The sequence below is a fragment of the Siphateles boraxobius genome, unplaced genomic scaffold, assembly GCF_051911475.1.
Source record: "Siphateles boraxobius isolate OS27281-9 unplaced genomic scaffold, OSU_SipBor_1 9, whole genome shotgun sequence".
NCBI classification, from domain to species: Eukaryota; Metazoa; Chordata; class Actinopteri; order Cypriniformes; family Leuciscidae; genus Siphateles; species Siphateles boraxobius.
In genome coordinates, this window is record NW_027509219.1 from 2,271,697 (window position 1) to 2,293,890 (window position 22,194).

Genomic DNA, 22,194 nt, shown 5'->3' on the forward strand with positions numbered 1-22,194 from the left:
TGTGTCCCAAGACCACTACTTCCTGGTGGGGAAACCCACACCTCCCCTCCTGGGCGTGTACGTTTTTTAAGCGGACAAGGCTTACTCAGCCTATGGAGAAGCTGCTTCCGCCCTGCATGCCATGGCGCTCCTGCAGTTCTAGCAGGCCAAGGCGCTCAAGGAATTGCACGAGGGTAGTTCCGACCCAGGGGTTGTGCAGGAACTGAGTACAGCGACGGACATCGTCCGCCTGGCGACAAAAGTCACTGCACGCTCCCTGGGTTTGGGTTATGTCCATGTTAGTGGTTCAACCTGGCAGACAGGCGTGAGCCCGACGAAGTGTGGTTCCTCAATGCCCCTGTCTGCTATGCCGGCCTCTTCCGCGACACTGTGGAAAACTTTGCCCAGCAGTTTTCCGCAGCACAGAAGCAAGCGGAGACGATTAAGCACATCCTGCCCCGACGACCAGCTGCTGCCTACACCCAGTCCTTGTCACTGAGGGCGCCCCCCTGTGGCCACTTCCACCCCTGCTTAGCCTAAGCGCCCAGCCCGTCCAGGCCCCCGCTAAATCAGGCAGCAAGCGTAAGGGCAAGTGGCCCTAAGACGGGCGACCCAGCGATGGAGGAAGTTGCTCACCTCTGACATAGTGTCTGCACCTCTGCCTACCCCGAAGGAGGACCGGGTGGAGAATCTTTTGTTTCATTTTGTTTCTGTTCTGCCCACATGAACGTGATCTGTTCTTCCTTCTCTGGGTCACAAGAGGCCGCATATTGCAGTGAGAGATGCTCCCATAGCTTGCCACTCCTTTCCCCCTCTTCCATCGCCAGCAGGCAGCAGTGTGCGGCTCAGGGACGCGACCAAGCCTTCCCACGCACCCTCTGCCCCACCCTGGAACCAGGTAAGTGTGGCACAACACACTCAGACGCCGCTTCGCGGCACCTCAGTGCCTCCCGAGCCGAGTCAATGTGTTCCACCTCATAGGATGTGGTTTCCGCAGTGTTCCCTTCCCCAAGGGCCACGCTTTCTCAGCGTTGTCCAATAAGTCACACTGAGTGGGTCTTGCGGAACAGCAGTGACTGATCTTCTCTGCTTAGAGCTCCTACTTTCTGCCCAACACTGCGGTCAGGCCAGGGGACTCAAGCGGAGCGCTGGAAGGGCCAGCAGCCGTGGCGTTTTGGTAGATACCCCATTCGTCAGCAATGACTGGCAGTGAGGCTGAGGAAGGGGAACGTCTCGGTTGTGTATGGTAACCCTTGTTCCCCAAAGAAAGGTAACGGAGATGTACGTCCCCTTGTCACAGTTGCTGAGCTTCCGCTGGACGGCCGAGTCACAAGTCCGGCTCCTCAGAGGAAAAACAAGGATGCGATGCACCTTCTGCTCATTATATGCTTGCGCCGCGATGCACAGCAGCTGGTACAATTATCGCATGCCAATGTGCATTGGCTCGTTTAGTTTCACTCGAAGTAGATAAGCTCGCAAGCGATCCCCATTCGTCTGCAATGACGTACGCATGTTTTTTTTTTCACATACCAGTACTTAAATGTCAGCTGAATCATGCATATTTAACGGATTATATGGTTGACTTTATATGCCTGGTGTTTTTTTTTTTACTGTATTGTTAAGATGTTGTTGTAAAAGTGACTTCTGGACAAGTAAATAATCAGTTGTATTACTCTGAAAGACACGTACCTGGAAAAGCTTAATGTTGAGCTCTGCTTTTAAACATTTAGATATGGGCTCCAGATTTTTAGATAATTTAAACTTGCTTGTAAACACACTGAAAACGAGGAGGGGGGGGGGGGGGGGGTGCAATTCCTTAGCCATGTGTTTTTGTGTAACCTGATTTTCTGGCACACATTGAACACATTACTTGGGTCCTTTGACTTGTCAGTGGAAGAAAAAAAGGTTTTAGTTTTGTTTTTGTTTTTTACTTTGGAGAGCATGTGGTCTGACATGCCAACATGAGTGGACTCATGTGAGATTGTTTATCTTTGCATCCTCTGTCCTCTCTCTCTTTCTCTCTGCAGATTATCCATGAACCTCCACCACCAATAGTGGAAGATAGTACGGTAAGTACTACAATTGTCTAATTAAGCAGCATCTTATTCTAAACTGGCTAGTTAGGTCATTCTTTTCTTTCCGGCCACCAAAAAATAATGCCAGAAGAAGCCAAAGCATCAAGGTTTGCCTTCCACGAAGCAGCAAACAGAATTAAAGCTGGTCTGGAACAGATCATCAGTGGAGCGGAATGAAGGAGATTTCCCCTTTCTGCTCAAAGCATAATCATGCCACCGCTCAAATACTCTGATCTGGAATGCAATGAGCACAGACAAGTGGTGTGATAAAAACTGAAATTCTAGTGCTGTTGTACTAAATATCAGCACTTTATCATGGCATTCTGGAATACTTGATTCTGATTGGTCAATTATAGAGCTAAGCAGTCAAGTATTTTTGTTTATTTCTAAAAAGAAAAATGGAACTTAGAATGGTTCTAATAGAAACTCTAATAGAAATTGCCTCAAAGGACCGTATATTTCAAACTTTAACACACTTTACACTTTACACAATACACATTTTTTAATTTTAATATACTATATACTACCAGCATAAAAAAAATGAAAATTTTGTCTGACCAACAAGGTCCCGATTAGTTGCAGTGTTCATGCCTTGGAATTATGAGTTTTTTTAAGGACATGAATGCTTTTCACAAGTCAGAATCTCGTAATCATGGTATTTCTGTCATAGATACACAAAGAGCTGGAAAAGTGAGCACTTAAAACAGAGAAACAAAGGTAGCTTAGATTGCAGATTACTATTAATACATTATTACTTAGAAAATGTGCCTGTAAATTATCTGTAAGTAAGATGACAAATATCTTGGTAAGTAGCTGTGTAATAAGTGGGTTAACGTATAGCCAGCTGGTTATTATCGTTAAAATAAACTCAGACCAGACCATGACATAAACGGAGGGGTGTTGTATCACCCTAAACTGCAGAGTTTATGGTGATTGTGTTATTTAACTCTTACTTATCTTGGATTATAGGCTTAATCCCTAATGGTCTCAATGTACACATGAAAAATGTGTATTAAGACCACAAAAAGAGTCAAATTTTGATGTTATTTTGTAACAATGTTATTTTGACTTAAAACTCTTTCTGAAGGCCAGAATGTTTAAGCTATTTAACAGGATCTTTGGGAGAAACTTTAGACTATCCAGATCTTTGTAGACTGTTGTTTAACCATGCTGGTTAATAAATCAGTTCAGTCTGGCCTTATTAAAGACATGTAATATGATAGCATTTATTTTTTATAAATCTTTCATTAGTGATGTCACTTTTGTAAGACCTTAGGAATGTTAAATGTGGAATGGCTGTGGGTTGGGGAATTTTACCCAAAAGTTTCTTTAAGTTACCCAAAACTTTCAGGATATAAAATGTGATGGGGAATCAAGTGGGTGGTCTGAAATATGAAGGGAGGGGATGGCTGTTAAACCTTTTGATTAAGTATAGAGGCATTGATAAAAGATGGCTGTTCAAATCCCAAGGACTGATTGTTAAACAGGGTTAAATTTCTTCAGAGCTGGAAAAATAAAGTCATAACTTGAGTGAGCCAAGTTGGACTTATTTTACTGGATCAGGAAGAGCTAGGGAGGGCGTAAGGCATTGCTTGTGCCTTTCTGAGAGGCAATAAATGAAAGTCATGTTTTAAAAGAGTGAGTCACACCTCATTTAGGAAAATGCTGTGCCATTTGAATAAGACCACAAAAATATGTTTGTGGAACAAACAAAAAAAAATCTTCACAATGGTGTTCTTGTTTCATTCAACAAGATGTGTATATTAGTTCTATGTTGAGAGAACTGAGAACCAGATTTAGTATGAAACCTGTAACCCTTACTTAATTTGGTCTGGGTTGTATTTTATTTTTAGCTTGTGTAATTTTGTTCATGGTTTTCGAAGATGAGTATTTTGGCATCTTCTTAATTTGACTACCTTAGTAATTTGCATCAAAAAACAATTATTTAACTTTTGTCCTGGACTAGAATAGCTTTGCAGCCTGCCGTTTGAGAACCATTGAGCTCTATTTTGGTTCATTGTCTCGTTGTTTGCTGTGTAAGGATGATGAAGAGGATGGAACTCCGAAGAAGAAGTGGCCCACAGTCGACGCGTCCTACTATGGAGGAAGAGGAGTTGGCGGCATTAAAAGAATGGAGGTAAACAACAGTTTTATTATTCACTAGAGGACACCAGCCACTAAATTAGCACACACTCAGTCACTTAACAGATGCTTTTCATCCAGATAAAGAGGGCCGTGTCTCTTAACCTAGGGTTAAGTATCTTTCTTAACGGTGATAGATTCTGTCTGTGAATCTCCAGTTGACAGTTTGCCTCTACTTGGAATGAAACCACTGTTGTTTGCATTACTTGTCAAGAGACTTCACCACGTCATAATTGAAGTCAGCAATGCTGCTGAAAGTGAATATAAAAGCCTACAATTGTGGAGAAAAACAGGATATACAGAAGGGAAAGTAAAATGTTTGTCAGATGCATTCACAAAAAGTAAGCTTGAAATAATCAATGTAGCCTACTATGCAAACCTCATTAACAACACCTTAACCTGCTGCTATGATGTCATCAATAATTAAAAGCAATCAGGGTTGGGGAGGAATGGAATCCATGCAATGGTGTTACATAATCAGTATATGAAAATAAACTGTAAAACAAAAATGAAAAACTAAGTAATAAGATTATAGTTACATTTTGTAAAAAAAAGAAAAAAATGGGAATACTATCAGTATTATCAGTATTATTATCAGTACTATGAGTATTTTGACATAATAACGCTTTATTGACAGTGCTGAGCAGATTGCATTATATCCGTGGAGACAGCAGATAATCTGCGGTTTGGGCGGGCCAAGTAATAAAGTAATTTTTCAGAGAAAATCAGGTTCGAGTGGGTGGGGGTGGATGATTTATATTAACAGTGAATACGGTAGACGTTAGAATAACCATCTCCACATATCTCTGATCCACATATCTCTAATTGACAGCTGGTTCTGTTGCCAGTCATGACTCATTTGGGCATGTGCAATCATTCTCCTGAATATTGCTTTTTACTTGACTTTATTTACATACGTTACCTTGAAGGAATCCAAAAGTAATCAGATTACATTACTTTCATATTGTGGTGCCTGGATTATGTTACTGAATAACTTTTTTATGAAGTAAGTTGTAACTATAACTATAACAACTCTGAAAGCAATGTGTGTTCAGGTTGAATATCTAATTGATATTTAGCTCCTCTTCTCCGTTCCATCCCAAAAAACAAACATGAACAGCTCCCTACATAACACGATAGTCAAAGTAACATAATGCAAATTAAATAGAATAAGAAATATTTCAAAATAAAATTTGTCATGTGAACTCCTCTTTGGAGAAGGTCAGATGTTCTTGCTTCCTTTAAAGCTCTTCAGATCATTGTCATATCATGCTGGATAACATGATCATCACCATCCTTTCAGGTTCGCTGGGGTGAGAAAGGTTCGACTGAGGAGGGTGCTAAACTGGAAAAGGCAAAGAACGCAAGGGTAAAGATGCCTGAACAAGAGTTTGAAGTTCCTCCTTCTCGCATCCTAAATAATGGCATGAGGAAACCACCAGGCCCTCGCAAATGGTACTCCCCTATAAAGGTGAGAACAATAGCATGTTCTCGGGGTACACATGATAACTAAAACTTAAAAGCAGTGTTTGTGTTGAGAAATGGGGTTGAGAATTGTGTTGAGAAAAAAAAAATGCTTTATATGCTTTAAAGGGATATTTGGATAGTCAATATAAAAAACTCAAGGGAAGTTAACATGTTGTGCGCTGTTACATGCTAAACTCATTCAATTATTATTTTTTAATATATATAATTATTGTGCAAGATCATATTAATTGGAATATTTGTACCTTAAAAAAATACATGTCACACTGCAAAATTAACTAATGAGGGTAAAAGTTGATAAAAAAAACTGTTAAAAACATTCACTGGAATTTTAACCTTTTAAAGTCCTCCTGTGGTGAAAATCTAGTTTATAATGTTGTTTATATGTCTGTGTGGTGTTTTTAAAGGGATAGTACGCCCAAAAATGAAAATTTACTCAGCCTCATGTTGTTCCAACACCGTAAGACCTTCGTTCATCTTCGGAACACGAATTAAGATCTTTTTGATTAAATCTGAGTGCTTCTGTGTTGCACGTCACACATATCACACACGACCAGCGTCGACCAATAGTGAGCCCACGTGTGACGTACAACACAGAAGCGTACGCTGTTACACTACGTGAACTGACTCGAGGCCCACAGAGAAGGAAATGAATAGTTGAAATAAAGTCATTATTTTTGTGTTTTTTTGCACACAAAAAGTATTCTCGTCGTTTGATAAACTTAAGATTGAGCCACTGTAGTCACTTGGACTAACTTAACGATGTCTTTAATAACTTTTCGGGGCTGACAAGTTTCAATCCATTAAGAAGCCTATGGAGGAGTGATCCAGCTCTCAGATTTCATCAAAAATATCTTAATTCGTGTTCCGAAGATGAACAAACGGGGGTTGGAACAACATGAGGGTGAGTAATTACTGACAGAATTTTCAATTTTATGGTCAGCACCATTGATGAGTATTTTCTCTTTAAAACTGCAGTGATCTAAAGACGCAGTTTGAAAAACACAGTTTGATATCGCTGGTGTTTCTGACGTTACAAACTACTTTGTAACCAATCAGGTCAAGATGCGGACGGGCTTTAGCATATTATTACTAGGGCAGCTCTGAAGCAGTGGAGTCTCAAGAGAAGCCAGGTTATCCCAGCATATTTTTTTGTTGATATAAAAATATCGGGTACATTTAGCAATATAACTGGTGAACTATGTATATGATGTAAATTGCGATGTAATGATGAACTATGCCTTTCTCCACTGATGTTCTGAGTTGTTCAAAGTGTTTCTAAGGATGCTGATTGTTAGAAGGCAGCTGTCTGACTCTGAGAAGGCGACAAAAAATGGTTTGTGTAACATTAGCAACACATTATTAGCTTATTTATAACGTAGTCAAGCAAAAGGCTAATCATAATTACTGTTATGTGTCTGACGTTATTTGTTCGCGCGATACCGTTTTCCATTTATAATAGTCCTTTACGATTGTTCCTTGTCGGACTGTACAAACGTGATCCCCAATGTAATACATCTCACTGTAAGATCTCAGTTGTCATTAATGTCAGACTGTACGACAATCAAAATATGTTAAAAACAAACGCACTCAATTTACATCATCAATCAATGACATGTTCTGTGACGATGAGCTGCATTACACGCAGGATTGAAATAGTGGCTAACGTCAATTTTGGTTATAGTTTTTCTTGAAAAAGTGAGAGTGTGAGAGTAAAATCTTCTGACACTGCCAGAATTTCATCTGAGGTCAAATTTGATCGCAACAGTCATTTATTGGCTGTCGGTGAGCAAGTTAAAAAAACGGTCAAAGACTTCAGATTTTAGCCTAGGATCATAGGAATTTTGCATACAGTATGTAAATGACCTTTGTTATGACTTGCTGATCTCTGTATTCGACTGCAGCTCACAGTGTTGTTCGTTTGGATGGGCCCTGTTGCTGAGAACTGAATAAGGCCCAAGACATACTCTACATAAGTATGTGACTGCAGATGCATCTAGCTCCAGGTTTAAATTTGCGCATTGCCGTGTTTTGTGTCAGACTGAAATTTATAATACCTACATACTGTAGCTTTAGCTTTGCCACAAGGTGCGCTATAGTCTCTTTCTATGAGTTTTCTATGTTATGAGCATATAGATAATCTATTGATTTCTTCTGTAAAGCAAAAAAGAAGATATTTTGAAGAACAACAAAATTGGCCCGAATCACTTTCAGTGAATGGACAAAAACACTGAATGTTTGTAAAAATAGTTCATTTGTGTTCCATTGAACACTAAGACTATAGATGAGACTCACTCTGCTGACAGCTATACATGAGCAGCCCCCCACCATGCAGTTCTCCTGCTCAATTAATATGTCTAAAATCATGACTTGAGATGTCAATGCTTATAATCAAGCATCTATGAATCATAGCTGGGGGATTTGTAATACAGACCAGAAACTGTGGTGACCTCCAAGAAACTGGGCCTGCGGACTCAGCCTTTCATTACACTCAAAACCAGGTTTCCCTCATTTCACCTCTCTCCGTTCGCTCACTCTCATAGACCCTGCCGTCCAAGAGCGCTGAGCATTGCCAAAGTTTTTTCCCCCGTTGTTCATTCTTTTTGTGTGTTTTTCCCCCTCGTTTCAACATTCATCCCCTTTTTATTTGTTCATCTCTATCTCATGTGTCTGCCTGTTATTTGTTTATTCGTAGAGAGGCAACGTGACCAGATTTTTGTGACCCAGCTTTACATTTAAATCTTCATAGACATCTTCTGTTCTTTATTCTTCACCCATTAATGTTTTCCCTTTTTTTGTTGATAAAGACAGCAACTTTTGTGCAATGAGAGTTGGCTGACTTTATTAGGAAGTTGGGTCAAGGCTGAGGGACAATAGACTGCTGTATGTGTATGTGTGTGCTTTGAGCTTTATCCATCTCATCTGATAATGACCCACGGAGTTCACATGTGGGGTGTTGAGTTCAGGAAAATCTCTTTGTTAATAAAACCAGTTTCCCAGAGTTTAGTGACTGATCAATGTGAGAAACAAGTTATTAAACACCTGAGGGTCAAAGAAGATCTGAATAGCACAGCAGAAGCACACTTCCTTATTCTAACTTAATTTTCATGTCTTTGGTGTGTGTGTGTGTGTGTGTGTGTGTGTGTGCGTGCGTGCGTGCGTGCGTGTGCGTGTGCGTGTGCGTGTGTGTGTGTGTGTGTGTGTGTGTGTGTGTGTGCGCTAATGTGCAGGGAAAACTGGATGCATTGTGGGTACTTCTGAAGAAAGGGTATGATCGAGTGTCCATCATGCGACCACAACCAGGAGACAAGGTAAGACACTTAGTTTATTGTTTATTGTATGACAGAACAATTTGTTTCTTTATCAGGTTATCGCATTTACTTGCGAGTATTTTATTTTACACAGTAACTAGAAGCCAAGAACTACAGTTTTTTTCCCGTTCCCCTGGCTCAGCTGGTAAAGCATAGCATTATAATTGACAAGATCATGGGTTCAATTCCCTATTAACATATATTGCTTGAATGTACTGTATGTAACTTTTGGGAAAGAAATATTGGTCAAATGCATTATTGGTTTTTGTTTGCATAAATTAGCCTTTGCCCAAGGAGCAACATTATTCGGGTGTGAGAACGTCGTTTCCTTTGTAAAAAGGTTTTGATACAAGATTTTGAGCAGTTGGGATTAGACATGATTTGGATGCATGGATATACAGTACTGTAAACGCTTTATAAGTTGTTGGTACTATGAGTGAGTAGGGATGCGGTTGTTGGGAATATGTGTGAAAAGTTGGGGAGTTTAAAGCTGAACAGGGTAATTATCTGCAAATAGTTTGCTGTTTCCACTTAATTTCTTTTTAAAGATGAACACACACACAATGACTGCGAAGCTTAAAAAAAGATCTTTATTGACTTTTCTTGATTGATTTTTCACAATCCAACTGAGCAATCTGTTAAATCGCTATTATAACTGTCATTTAATTCAATATGACTTGGCTTTACTGAAGTGATGAAAAGCAGAAATAAAAAGATGAATATGGCTCTATTCTACAGCTTGATAGGAAATGAAAACCAGGCTCACACAGACAGAGCTTCACACAGCATGGATTTAGACATCCTAGATCTTTGTTCAGTTCGGTTTCAAAGAGCTTTTTTGTCATTTTTGGAGCTTGTGCTCACTATACATTTTTGTTTGTTAAAAAATCTCCTTTTGTGTCATATGTAGAAATAAAAACATACGGTTTGGAACAGCTTGAGGGTTCAATAAATTATGATAATATTTGTATAAACTATCCATATAAGTGTGCATATTTTCATTTAGTAATGTTTAGTATATGTTTGGTAAAACAAAGGTCAGCTTTGCTAAAAAAAAATATCATGAACATTAATGACAAATGTTGCAGTTAGACTTGGCTTCGTCTCTATCGCATGTATTTGCTTTCACTCCGTGCTTCTTTCAAACATTCTTCTATCCCCGTCTGGACGGAGAACAACTACAGACCGAGTCAAAGCCCACCTGTTGCATGCTGGGTCTCCTGGGCTAAGCAAATAAACAGAGGAAATGCATATCATATATCCCAGTTGGGGATGTCCATGAAATGAAATATGAAGTTCTTTAGGGTAGACGCAGAGGATGATTTGACTATAAAGTTGACTGCAGGTCAAATCCACAGAGAAAAAGAGTTAATCTAAGAACATGATCCCATACACAATGCTGTTCATAGACTATTAAATACGGTTTAAACTGTGGGAGATGTGATGAACTCTTTCAGGGCACAGTCAGGTCTCATTGTTCAGAAAATATACAATACACTGGTTACTGATTCTATGATTTTTTAAAACTGATACTAAGATTTTTTTTTTTTAAGAAATAAATCCACCATTACATTAATCAAAATTAATGTTATTATATTGAAATTTCTTCAATTCAATTCAAAGTTTCCACCAAAAAAAATCAATCAACAAATCTATTGTCAACATTTATAAAAAAAATATTGGGATTTGTTTTAAATCAGCATATTAGAATGATTTCTGAAGGATCGTGTGACACTGAAGACTGGAGAAATGATGCTGAAAACGTCTCGGTTACGTATGTAACCCTCGTTCCCTGAGTAGGGAACGGAGACGTTACGTCGGATGACGACGAATGGGGTTTCGCTTAGAACACCTATCAACTTCGAGTATTACAAAACGAGCCAATGGCAAAGAAATGCCATGGGTCTGCGGAATTTGCATGACGTAACTCCGCCCCACCTCGTGGGTATAAAAGGAGGACGCCAGCAACAGGCAGATATGTTTCTTCGCTGAGGAGCCAAGACTGAGCTCAGGCGATCCCCGCGGTACAGCGGAAAGTGGCAGGCAGACGTAACGTCTCCGTTCCCTACTCAGGGAACGAGGGTTACATACGTAACCGAGACGTTCCCTTTCGTTGTCACTCCGAGTTACGTCGGATGACGACGAATGGGGTTACCAGTCTAATCACGCCACCTTCTCAGCTGTCTTCCAGTGCCCTGCGTAAATCTGAGATCCCTGTCGTGAGACTGGCACGGACGAAGGACTCCTATTTAGCACAGGAATACCAAGGTACACTGGGGAGCATATCCCAAAGTTCAGGGGAAATATGCAATTACTGCCAACCCAGAGGGGGGGGGGACTTAGAGAATACACATATGACCCGAAGGAGACATATGGAGAACACTGGGGTGTCCAGCCGCAGGTGGAATATTTCAACCCCAGGGGTGGCAAGGTGGCTTGCCAAGGGAAAGACACACGCTCAGAGAGGCTTACAGTGGAAATACACATGTGGGGGTCGCTCAGAGGAGGGACCATGCACACGGGAGGCACCTAGCCGACGCACAGGCAATAGACACTGGCGCCAACGTCAGGAGTGCTGGAGGAACTCAGGGCTTTTTGGGGAAGCTCACCTGAGGAGAATATCGCACGTATCCAGTCCGTGGAGTGGAATGGCGAGCAAGCGAAGACACCTGAGCGGGTCCAGTACTAGCTGGTTGAAGCGAGTACATGAGAGGACACTGGCTCCACTCGGAGATTGTAGAATCTGGCGAATGTGTTAGGTGTCGCCCAGCCTGCAGCTCTGCAGATGTCTGTTAGCGAGGCGCCATGCGCTAGAGCCCAAGAGGATGCCACACTCCGGGTGGAGTGGGCGGTCACACCAAGGGGGCACGGTCGACCTTGCTGCTGGTATGCCAAGGCAATGGCGTCCACTATCCAGTGAGACAACCTTTGCTTGGAGAGAGCCTTTCCCTTCAGCTTCCCACCATAACAGACAAAGAGCTGGTCTGAGGTCCTGAAACACTGCGTCCTGTCTACATAGGCGCGGAGGGCGCGTACTGGACAGAGCAGTGCCAAGGCTGGGTCTGCCTCCTCCGGGGGCAGCGCTTGCAGGTTCACCACCTGGTCCCGGAAGGGAGTGGTAGGAACCTTGGGCACATATCCAGGCCGGGGTCTCAGGATCACGTGAGAGTAAGCCGGCCCAAATTCCAGGCACGCTTCGTCAACGGAGATTGCATGCAAGTCCCCCACCCTCTTGATGGAGGCCAATGCAACCAGGAGCGCTGTCTTCATAGACAGGAACTTAAGCTCCACTGATTGCAAAGGCTCAAAGGGAGCACTCCGCAGGGCAGTTAGAACCACTGAGAGGTCCCAAGAGGGAACGAGAGGAGGACGAGGAGGATTCAGTCTCCTCGCTCCTCTCAGGAACCTGATGATCAGGTTGTGCCTTCCAACAGACTTACCTTCGACTGGGTCATGGTGTGCGGCAATAGCGGCAACATAGACTTTCAGGGTGGAGGGAGACAGCCTTCGCTCCAGCCTATCTTGAAGGAAGGAAAGCACGACACTAATCGAACATCTCCGGGGGTCTTCTTGAAGAGAAGAGCACCAGTTGACGAAGAGGTTCCACTTCAACGCGTAGACGTGTCTCGTGGACGACGCTCTAGCGGAAGTGATGGTAGCCGCCACCGTAGGTGGAAGGGTACTCAAACCTGCTTCGTCCCGTCCAGGAGCCACACGTGGAGGTTCCAAAGATCGGGACGAGGGTGCCATAGGGTGCCCCGTCCCTGAGAAAGGAGGTCCTTCCTCAGGGGAATCGGCCAGGGACGTGCTGTCGCGAGGAGTACTAGTTCGGAGAACCCGGTCCGGGCGGGCCAGTATGGCGCGACCACAATGACCTGCTCCTCGTCCTCCCTGACCTTGCGCAGGGTCTGCGCAAGAAGGCTCACGTGGGGAAACGCATATTTGCGGCCCCGCGGCTAGCTGTGCGCCAGTGCATCCGTGCCGAGCGTGCCCTCGGTCAGGGAATAGCCCAGGGCGCAATGGGTCGAGTCGTGAGAGGCAAACAGATCTATCTGTGCGTCCCCGAACTGGTCCCAAATCAGCTGAACCGACTGGGGATGGAGTCGCCAATCTCCCGGGAGGGGCTGAAGCCGTGAGAGCTCGTCGGCTGCACAGTTCAGGGCTCCAGGGATGTAAATGGCATGAAGACACCTCAGATGCTTCTGACTCCATATGAGGAGGTGGCGGGCGAGTTGCGACATACGGCGGGAGCGTAGACCACCTTGATGGTTGATGTACGCTACAGTGGCGGTATTGTCTGAACGGACTAGTACGTGTTGGTTCTTGAGCACGGCCCGGAAGCGGCGCAGAGCAAGACGTACGGCCAGCAACTCGAGGCAATTGGTGTGCCAGAGGCGACGGGGTCCTGTCCAGGAGCCCGCGGCAGCACGTCCATTGCACATGGCACCCCAGCCCGTGGAGGAGGCATCTGTCGTTACAACAACATGCCGCGAAGCTCGTTCCAGGGGCACTCCGGCCCGTAGAAAACTGAGGTTCGACCACGGGGTGAAGGTCTGACGGCAGGTCGGAGTAACTGTTACTCGGAGGGTGCCGTGTTGCCATGCCCACCTCGGGACTCGGTCGCGAAGCCAAAGCTGAAGCGGTCTCATATGAAGCAATCCGAGCGGCGTTGCCGCGGCTGCAGAAGCCATATGCCCAGGAGCCTCTGAAAAAGTTTCAGTGGAACCGCACTCTTGCCCTCGAACTGTTCTATCTTTCAGGCAAGTCAGCAGTGACTGCGCGCGCGCTAGCTCGTAAGCTGCGCGGACATGGCGACCGAGTCGATATCCATACCGAGAAAAGAGATCCTCTGCACGGGGCAAAGTTTGCTCTTCTCCCAGTTGACCCGAAGGCCCAGACGAGCTAGGTGCCGAAGCACTAGGTCCCTGTGTTCGCAACCTGAACTCGAGAGTGAGCTATGATCAGCCAGTCGTCGATATAACTCAGGATGCGAACCCCGTGTTCCCGAAGGGGAACAAGGGCAGCCTCGACGACCTTCGTGAAGATGCGAGGAGACAGGGCTAGCCCGAAAGGGAAAACCGCGTACTGGATGCCTGCCCCTGAAAGAAAACCGAAGGAACGGTCTGTGTCAAGGAGAATAGAGACATGAAGTAGGCGTCCTTCAGGTCGATCGCTGCAAACCAATCCTAGGCCGTATGCATTCGAAAACGCGTTTGAGCATCTTGAACGGCATCCTGTGAAGGGAGCGGTTCAGCACGCGCAAGTCCAGGATTGGCCGTAACCCACCGGTTTTATTAGGGACAATGAAGTAGGGGCTGAGAAGCCGGCTGACCTCATCTCGGCTGAAGGGACAGTCTCGATTGCGCCCTTCGCCAGCAGGGTGGCAATCTCTGCTCTCCTGATGGGGGCATAGCCACCAACAAAAGTGGAGCGGACTCCCCAAGTGGGGAGGAGACCGTGCGAACTGAATCGCATAGCCGAGCCTGATGGTCCGCGCGACCCAGCGGGACAGACGGGGAAGCTCTAACCAGGCTCCCAGGAACTGAACCAGCGGGATCATGCGACCACAGGCGTCCCCCCGGAGGGGCAGCGAAGCGGAGTAACTGGCCCAGACGTGGACGGCAGAGGGGCCAGGGGAGGACCAGGCTGGTCGTCCCGCGGGGGCCTGCTCTGCCAGGGGTCTGGCGACAGAGGGGGACAGGGGCGAAGCGGTCCGTGGACGGCACGCCATGTCAACCACCTCTGGGACAGAGGGGGACGAGGAGAGCACGGCTTGTGGGCGGCGCTCTGTGACGTCCGAGAACTCTGTGCTCAGAGACGGGAGAATCAGCTCTTTGGAGAATAAGGATTCTTCCCCGGCCCTCCCCGGGGAAAGGAGTGGTCCTGCTACCAACTCCTGGAAAGAACTGAGTCCCATCTCTGAGGAGCCCAACTCAAGAGCGCCGCTTAACCCGGCGTGTAGCGGGGTGCGGGGCTGGAGAGGACTGTGGCGTCCGGCCGCGGCCCCCAGAGCCGGCCCGTGAACGGGCGGGGTGGGAGCCGCGGGAGGGCGCCCTCGGCGGTGGGCAGACCGAGGGATCTGAGCGGACGGCGGGGCCGTCGGGACAGAATCAACCTCAGTCTGCTCCATCGCCGAGGTGCCCGTCTCACGAGCGCCGCTTAACCCGGCGTGTAGCGGGGGGCGGGGCTGGAGAGGGCTGTGGCGTCCGCCCGCGGCCCCCAGAGCCGGCCCGTGAACGGGCGGGGTGGGAGCCGCGGGAGGGCGCCTTCGGCGGTGGGCAGACGAGGGATCTGAGCGGACGGCGGGGCCGTCGGGACAGAATCAACCTCACTCTGCTCATGGGCGGCTGAGAGCTGTTGGGCAAGCCCTCAACCGCACCGCCGAAGAGGCCGACCTGGGATATGGGAATGTCGGACAGACGGGTCCGCGCGACATCCAGCACATCAGACAGGTTCAGCCACAGACTGGTGAGCATCACCTGACCCAGGGAGCGTACGGCCACTTTCGTCGCTCAGAGAGCAAGGTCAGTGGCGGCGCGCAGCTCAGTGAAGAGCCCTGGGTCAGTCCCGCCCTCGTGCAGGTCCATGAGCATCTGGGTCAGGTGGACCAGCAGAATGACCATGGCATGCAGTGAGGCGGCTGCCAGTCCCGTGGCGCTATAGGATCTCGCCACAAGCGTAGACGAAAACCTACAGGCCACGGGCGGGTGCTTAGGATTGCGCCGAGAAGAAGCACTCTGAGGACACATAGCATCGCAACAGAGCGTTCAGCCGGGGGAACTCCAGTGTACCCAAGGGCAGCGGCCCCATCGAGGGGAGGAAAGGCGGATGAGATCAGCGAGCGGTCCTGAGAAGACAAGGGGGTCTTCTAGGACTTCGAGATCTCATCATGCACGTCCGGGAAGAGAGGTATTGGGGTTTGCCACGGACGAGGGTCGGCGGCCTTACCCAAAACCAATCGTCCCAGGAAAGCATGGCCGTCATCTCCGGATCAGACTCAGGCACAGCCGTATGCACACCGGAAGGTGGCAGCTGTGACGAGCCCTCACTTCCAGAAGACTCAAGCCCACCTAGTGATGCTGCAACAGACATGGCATCTTCCTCTGTAGCTTCAACTGAAACACGCGGGCCACCAGAGGGTAGACTCGCGGGAATCAGCAGTTCACTAGCGGGCACCGTCATTGAAGAGGGGGGCTGGGGTCACGGACACATAGTCGGCGCCTTGTTCCAGACCGTAACCCTCAGGTCACCCTGGCCACCCGCCGAGATCGGGGGGTGGATGAGGGGACTCTCACTCTTGCGAGTTCACCGAGTCTCGACCTATTTATGACGCGATGATCACGTTCCCTTGCGAGAACATGAGTCACCCACGAGCGCTGTTCAAGCATGATCAAACACACTAGACAGCGCTCGTGCCCATCAGAGTCCGATACCAGTCCGCTGCAACCAGAAATGCACGGGCGAGCCGTCTTTAAAAAGACGTGCCGCGTGCGAGCTCTTTTATGAGAGGAGAGAAAAAACTCCGCGATGTTGAAGCGCACAGGGAGACACACACACACTGGCAGATTACTGCACAGATCAGCAGGCACTGTGAGCTCGCTGCAGATCGCCGTCACACCAACACCGGAGAGAGAAGCTCGTCTCGTAGAGCGAAGTCAGAGATGACTGTGGAGTGAAGAAATGCTCTTGGCTCCGAAGCGAAAACATATCTGCCTGTTGCTGGCGTCCTCCTTTTATACCCACGAGGTGGGGCGGAGTTACGTCATGCAAATTCCGCAGACCCATGGCATTTCTTTGCCATTGGCTCGTTTTGTAATACTCGAAGTTGATAGGTGTTCTAAGCGAAACCCCATTCGTCGTCATCCGACGTAACTCGGAGTGACAACGAAAGGGAACTCAGCTTTTCCATCACTCTAATTAATTATATTCCTAATTATATTAAAATAAAAAATCTTATTACTGACCCCAAACCATTGAATGAAATGGAACCACATTGCAACAGCCTAGCAACCTTGGCAGAAACTTTTGCATATGCAACCATGACTCACAGTTTCTTCACAAAGTTAGAAAATTCAAGTGCATCAAATTTAGATTGTATGAACAAGATAAATCACATTGAAAAGTGCACTACCAATGACTTGACAGCTCCTGTAAGCCTGTTCTAAGTGCTGCTAAACCAGGCTGTAATTTCTCCTCTACGAAACATGTGCAGCTTTATTTTACCAAAGTAAAAAGATGGGGTCCAATGTCAACAGAACCATTTGGACTTAACACCATGTGCAGAGGGTGTTGCCATTTATAAATGTGAAGCACAGTGCACAACTCAACACCCACACCCTCATTTTCTCTGAGGAGCTTGCTTAGTAGCTCTACATGCCATATCCCCACTGTGAGTCACATTTGATTTAAACTTTGGACCTAATCCTCTTAAAGAGATGTTTCACAAAATCACCAACAAATCACTTCCTCGCTGTCTTGTGCTATCCTGCTCCATGTATCTGCAGGAAAGATGGAGTTGATCAGATGTTTGCTGAGCGATGTCAAGAATTCGCGCTTGCATCATAGAATGATTTTTATTAAAAGGACCTGCACAGTGATACTCAACACAACTGACTACTCAACAAAGCAATCCGATTTCAAGAAAGAAGCTTAAAAGAGATATGGGCCTAAAAGATCCAACAGAAAAACAGAAACAATAGAGTCTAGACTTGTATATCATGAAAATTATACAACTGCTTTACTAGAGGACAGCCAAACATAGTACAGTGATTAACACCATCAGGGAGGCGACACCCTCAGAGATTATGGAGTATGGTGACATCACAGTATGAGGTTGAAACATCACCATTTCACCACAATGGATGACGCCACGTGGACGCATGCCAATACCTAATGGAAAACACATCCAGATGCTCCAAAACGAAACAGTAAAAGATATTCAGTGATGATCTGGATACTGAGTGTTCACAGGTCTTTTGAAAAATAATGTGGCAGTACTATTGTGCAGTTATGGTATGGAATGGCAATGACACTATACATTGTAGTATTTTCCATTAACTCTTTCCCCGTCATTGATGGAAATTACAAATCTTCTGAAAGAGTTCTGAATCTCTGGATCAAAACACATGGGAAGAAGCAGAAACAAGCGATAGCATATGTAAGCAGATGCATATGTAAAATGACGTGATCGTCAAAATTAAACAGCATATAATTCAAAACTGTCGACCCAGGACGAGCTGTAGAAGCTTAAGTGAAGCTTTAGGGGTGTTGATGGACTCGATCTACTCCATCTGTGTTTCGATCATCATTCTGAATCCCATCCCGACGTAGTCTTTGACAAAAATGTAATTTTCTCAGCTTTTTGCTCAAAATGTTGCTTTTTATAAAACGTACCTACATTGATAAAGAAAGAAAGTGTTAATAAAAAAAGGAATGCATGAAGCATCCATGCATTTTAAATCAGAGGCTCTGTTCTTTCTATTGATATATTGCATATTCATATCTTCATAAAAAAAATAATCTGGGGGCCATAATACTTTTGTGAAAATGATAGAAAATGCTGGTGGTGACTGGCAACTTTTTTCAAAAACACTGTCAGGGAAAGAGTTTATTACCTAGGCTCTGGCGACCTGTCACAGTCTAATCCTGGAGTGACGAATCTTGCTCCTGGGGGGTTAGACCACTGTCCTGCAGAGTTCAGCTCCAAGTCCAGTTAAACACATCTGAACCAGCTAATCAAGCTCTTACTAGGCATACTAGAAGCTTCCCGGCAGCTGTGTTGGAGTTAAACTCTGCAGGACAGTGGCCCTCCAGGACATAGTTTGGAAACCCCTGGTCAAATCTGTCCCGCCACAGTTTCATAATGAACCAAAAATATTTTCCCAGACAGCCACATAGTGTCGGCCCTGATCCGGCCCACATCTGGTACGTCTGGAATACACGTGTACCAGATGTGGGCCGGATCTGGGCCGACACTGTGTTGCTGTCTGGGTTTACACTTCTCATGAGCCCCTTTCACACAGAGATTCCGGAAAATAAACGGATAAAGTAACCCGGGATTCGACCCGGGTTCGTTTGACTTTGGTTCATTCACACTGCCAGTGATTTTCCGGAATCAGAGAGTGCGTTCACACACAACCCGTAAAAATCCCGTAAAGAAACGTGACATCGATGTGACATGTAATGTCTCAGCAGCGTCTATAGTTTGCTTATGAGCTGCGATTTCTCTTTGTGATGCAAACCACCCGTGTGCATTATTTTCACTTCAGCGTCATCATTACGACACGGCATTGATTACGGCTTGTGTTCACACAGCGCGCATTCCGGGACTGATCCCGGCAATGTTACTAGGTCCCCAACCCGGCATCGATCGCGGGATCAATCCCGGGTCGTGTTTGCGTTCACACAGAAGTCATTCTGGCAATTTCCCGGCAATTTCCCGGGATCAACGAGTTGTGTGAAAGGGGCTATGATAACATTATTGAAACATGTTTGTAAACCTGTTTTCACAGAAAAGTCCAAAGTTTTGTAATATACTGTAGTGTTAAGTATTATATAATTTTTAATTTACATTTATTTTACAGTGCAATTCTATTAAAATAGTAATATATTATTAGTAGTATATTGTGAATTAATGAAGACTGAGAGACTATATCACAACTAAAAAAAGAGGTTTGAGTCCACTTTCAAGGTGCTGTATGTAATTTTTTTGACTGTACTAAAGCACACAAAATATAAAAATATAAAATATGTTTGCAGAGATTTAGGAAACATGCTAAGTTGACATACTCGTTTCTCTAAATAACAATGCTACAGCCAGTTATTCTACTCTGAAATGTGCGTTCCGTGTCAGAATGTCTGTTTTTGTTTTGATCTGTGTGATCCCACCCACTGCCAATTTAACCAATCTTATTTTGACACCTCAGGGTTGCCAGTTGGCGGAATTGAAAACGCAGCATATTGTAGCCATGGAATCATAAATCAACTCATCAACTTACAATGTAAGCCTTCCATTGTCAATTGCGCTCGTTTCTGTTGCGTGTCCTCAATCTGGCAACCCGTGTGATAGAGATGCGCGGTTGGCGGTTATAGCCGCGTACTCTGCGTATAAACCGCGGATCGGGCCGATGACGTTACGGAAAAAAATATTTTCATTAAATTCGGGCGGGTGGCGGGCGGTTTCTAGTCTCGCGGCTGTCATCAGCAGCGCTTTGTATCAGCGGATGGCGGGTGGGTGCGGTTTTGAAAATAGGTCAAAAACGTTGGTGCGGATGGATGGTGGACGGATGATGAGTTTTGTGATGCGGTTGCGGATTAAATAATAGCCCATCCGCGCATCTCTACCGTGTGACCGTCAAGTCTGAGGAGGAGGGGAGGGGGAAACAACTCTCTCCAATATTTTGAATTTGGACTACAGTACCCATTTCAACCACTAGCTGTCAATATTACATGCTGCGCCTTTAAAGTCCATTGCAAAGACTTTCTCAATTTGGACACTGAAAACAATTTGGAGCTCTTAGTTTTCAACTCTCAAAGTGCACCAGACTGATGCATTTAACTTTAAAATATACAAAAAAGTTCCCCTCTAGAGGGACCAAGGTCCAGCCCCCATAGTCTCACAAAATCCTGTGGCAAGCACTCCTTTGATATATACCATAGTACTGTATGATTACCATAATATTTAGAATATGCTATTTGAATATGAAAGAATATGGCATAACTTCAAAGAAGACCTTGGTTTTGCTATTGGTAGATCTCCAAAAAACACACAATAACTGTCTGGAACACTATAGGTGTTCCAACGGCCATTATGTCCAAAAAATGAATATTATATAGCCTAAATCCCTAAAATGCTAAATGTTGTTAGAGTTGCAATTATGTGTTTGATAAATTATATTTTTTAGGTTTGTGTTTTTGGTGCAGTGGTAGTTAAATTGACGATAAAGGCGCATATGCAGAACATTACACCGGACAAACAGCTGTGAGCCGCAAAGCAAACAAAGACAGTTCATGTTGCACAGTTCGTTAACACAGTTCATTAGTTCATCTTAACAAATGTCCCCAGTAATTTAGCCACTTACCACAACATGCACAGTCAGCACTCTAGTGGATGTGTGTCAGTTGATGGATATGTATTTAAATTTTTTGCAGTGGTGGGTCTTATTCAGATACTTGACATTATCATGATGTGAGTTCAGTGGTTGTGTCTTTTGGGTTACATAGCAACTGTGGTCATACATGTCTGCCGAGCTTTGAGTGGATAAAGACATCTTTCATTTTCAAAAAAGAAAACAAAAACATAATGGGAAATTAACCAGTTTTAATGTAAGTTGCAGCCAAATGCTTCTGTCCAGTGGTCAAGTTAATGCTACATACAAAATCATCGAACAACATGGATCTGTTGCTAATTAGAAGCAGATGATATTTGATTGAGCCGTCCAGTGATGCATGATATCTTCTATAAAGGGGTAATTTTTTTATAATGTTCTCTGAGGTCTACTTATACTGTTATCAAGACTGTTATCAAAACATCCTAATTTAGAAGCTATTTTCTATACTATTTTTGACCTTTTCTTTGATCACTCTCTTTTGATGGGTGTCTCATTCAAGACTGAACGTTCACTGCTATGATTGAGTAACAGTTTTGCATATTAAAATAATTTTTATTAAAAAAATGTATAAAAATTATGTAAACCATTATCTAAGTTCAATTAGAATCATAAGGTATAATCCGGCTGTTACCACTCAAATGAAATCAGTATCGAAATAATCCATCTTTGCACTGCAGAAGTTGCATGCATTGGCATTTAGATGTATTGATTTAAACGGACTTTTTAAAAACAGTTTTTTTACGTGGTGAAAAATACATTTATACTGCAATTACAATAGCATTAATAATGTATGGGATGATTGTTTTAAACAAAATTGAATATATATGATGTGAAAAATGAAATGATCATTTTAAATATGAAACTGTTTTGCCAACTTATTTGGTGGAAATGTAGCCCAGTGGCTTTGTTTGGAACTATTTTCATTGGTGAAATAGAGCAAAAATTATACAAGGGTCTTAAAAATGTAAATTACTTAATATGAACTTGTTTATTGAATTTTTGTATAAATAATTTTCCCATCTGCAATTGTTCTGATATTAAGGTGAATAGCAGCATTGCTCGTGTAATGTCATTTTTGCTTCAAGCCCTCGC

General features: G+C 44.7%; 1 protein-coding gene across 2 annotated transcripts in view; it reads left to right on the top strand.

Annotated features, from left to right (window-relative positions):
- The window catches only part of antxr1a (ANTXR cell adhesion molecule 1a), a 106,079-nt gene that overhangs the window by 71,423 nt on the left and 12,462 nt on the right, over positions 1–22,194 (top strand). For both annotated transcript variants that reach the window (XM_077222781.1, XM_077222782.1), the window contains exons 14-17: positions 2,007–2,048; positions 4,096–4,191; positions 5,500–5,667; positions 8,912–8,992. In XM_077222781.1, coding sequence (XP_077078896.1) covers positions 2,007–2,048; positions 4,096–4,191; positions 5,500–5,667; positions 8,912–8,992 — 387 coding nt within the window. The remainder of the gene's footprint in view (positions 1–2,006; positions 2,049–4,095; positions 4,192–5,499; positions 5,668–8,911; positions 8,993–22,194) is intronic.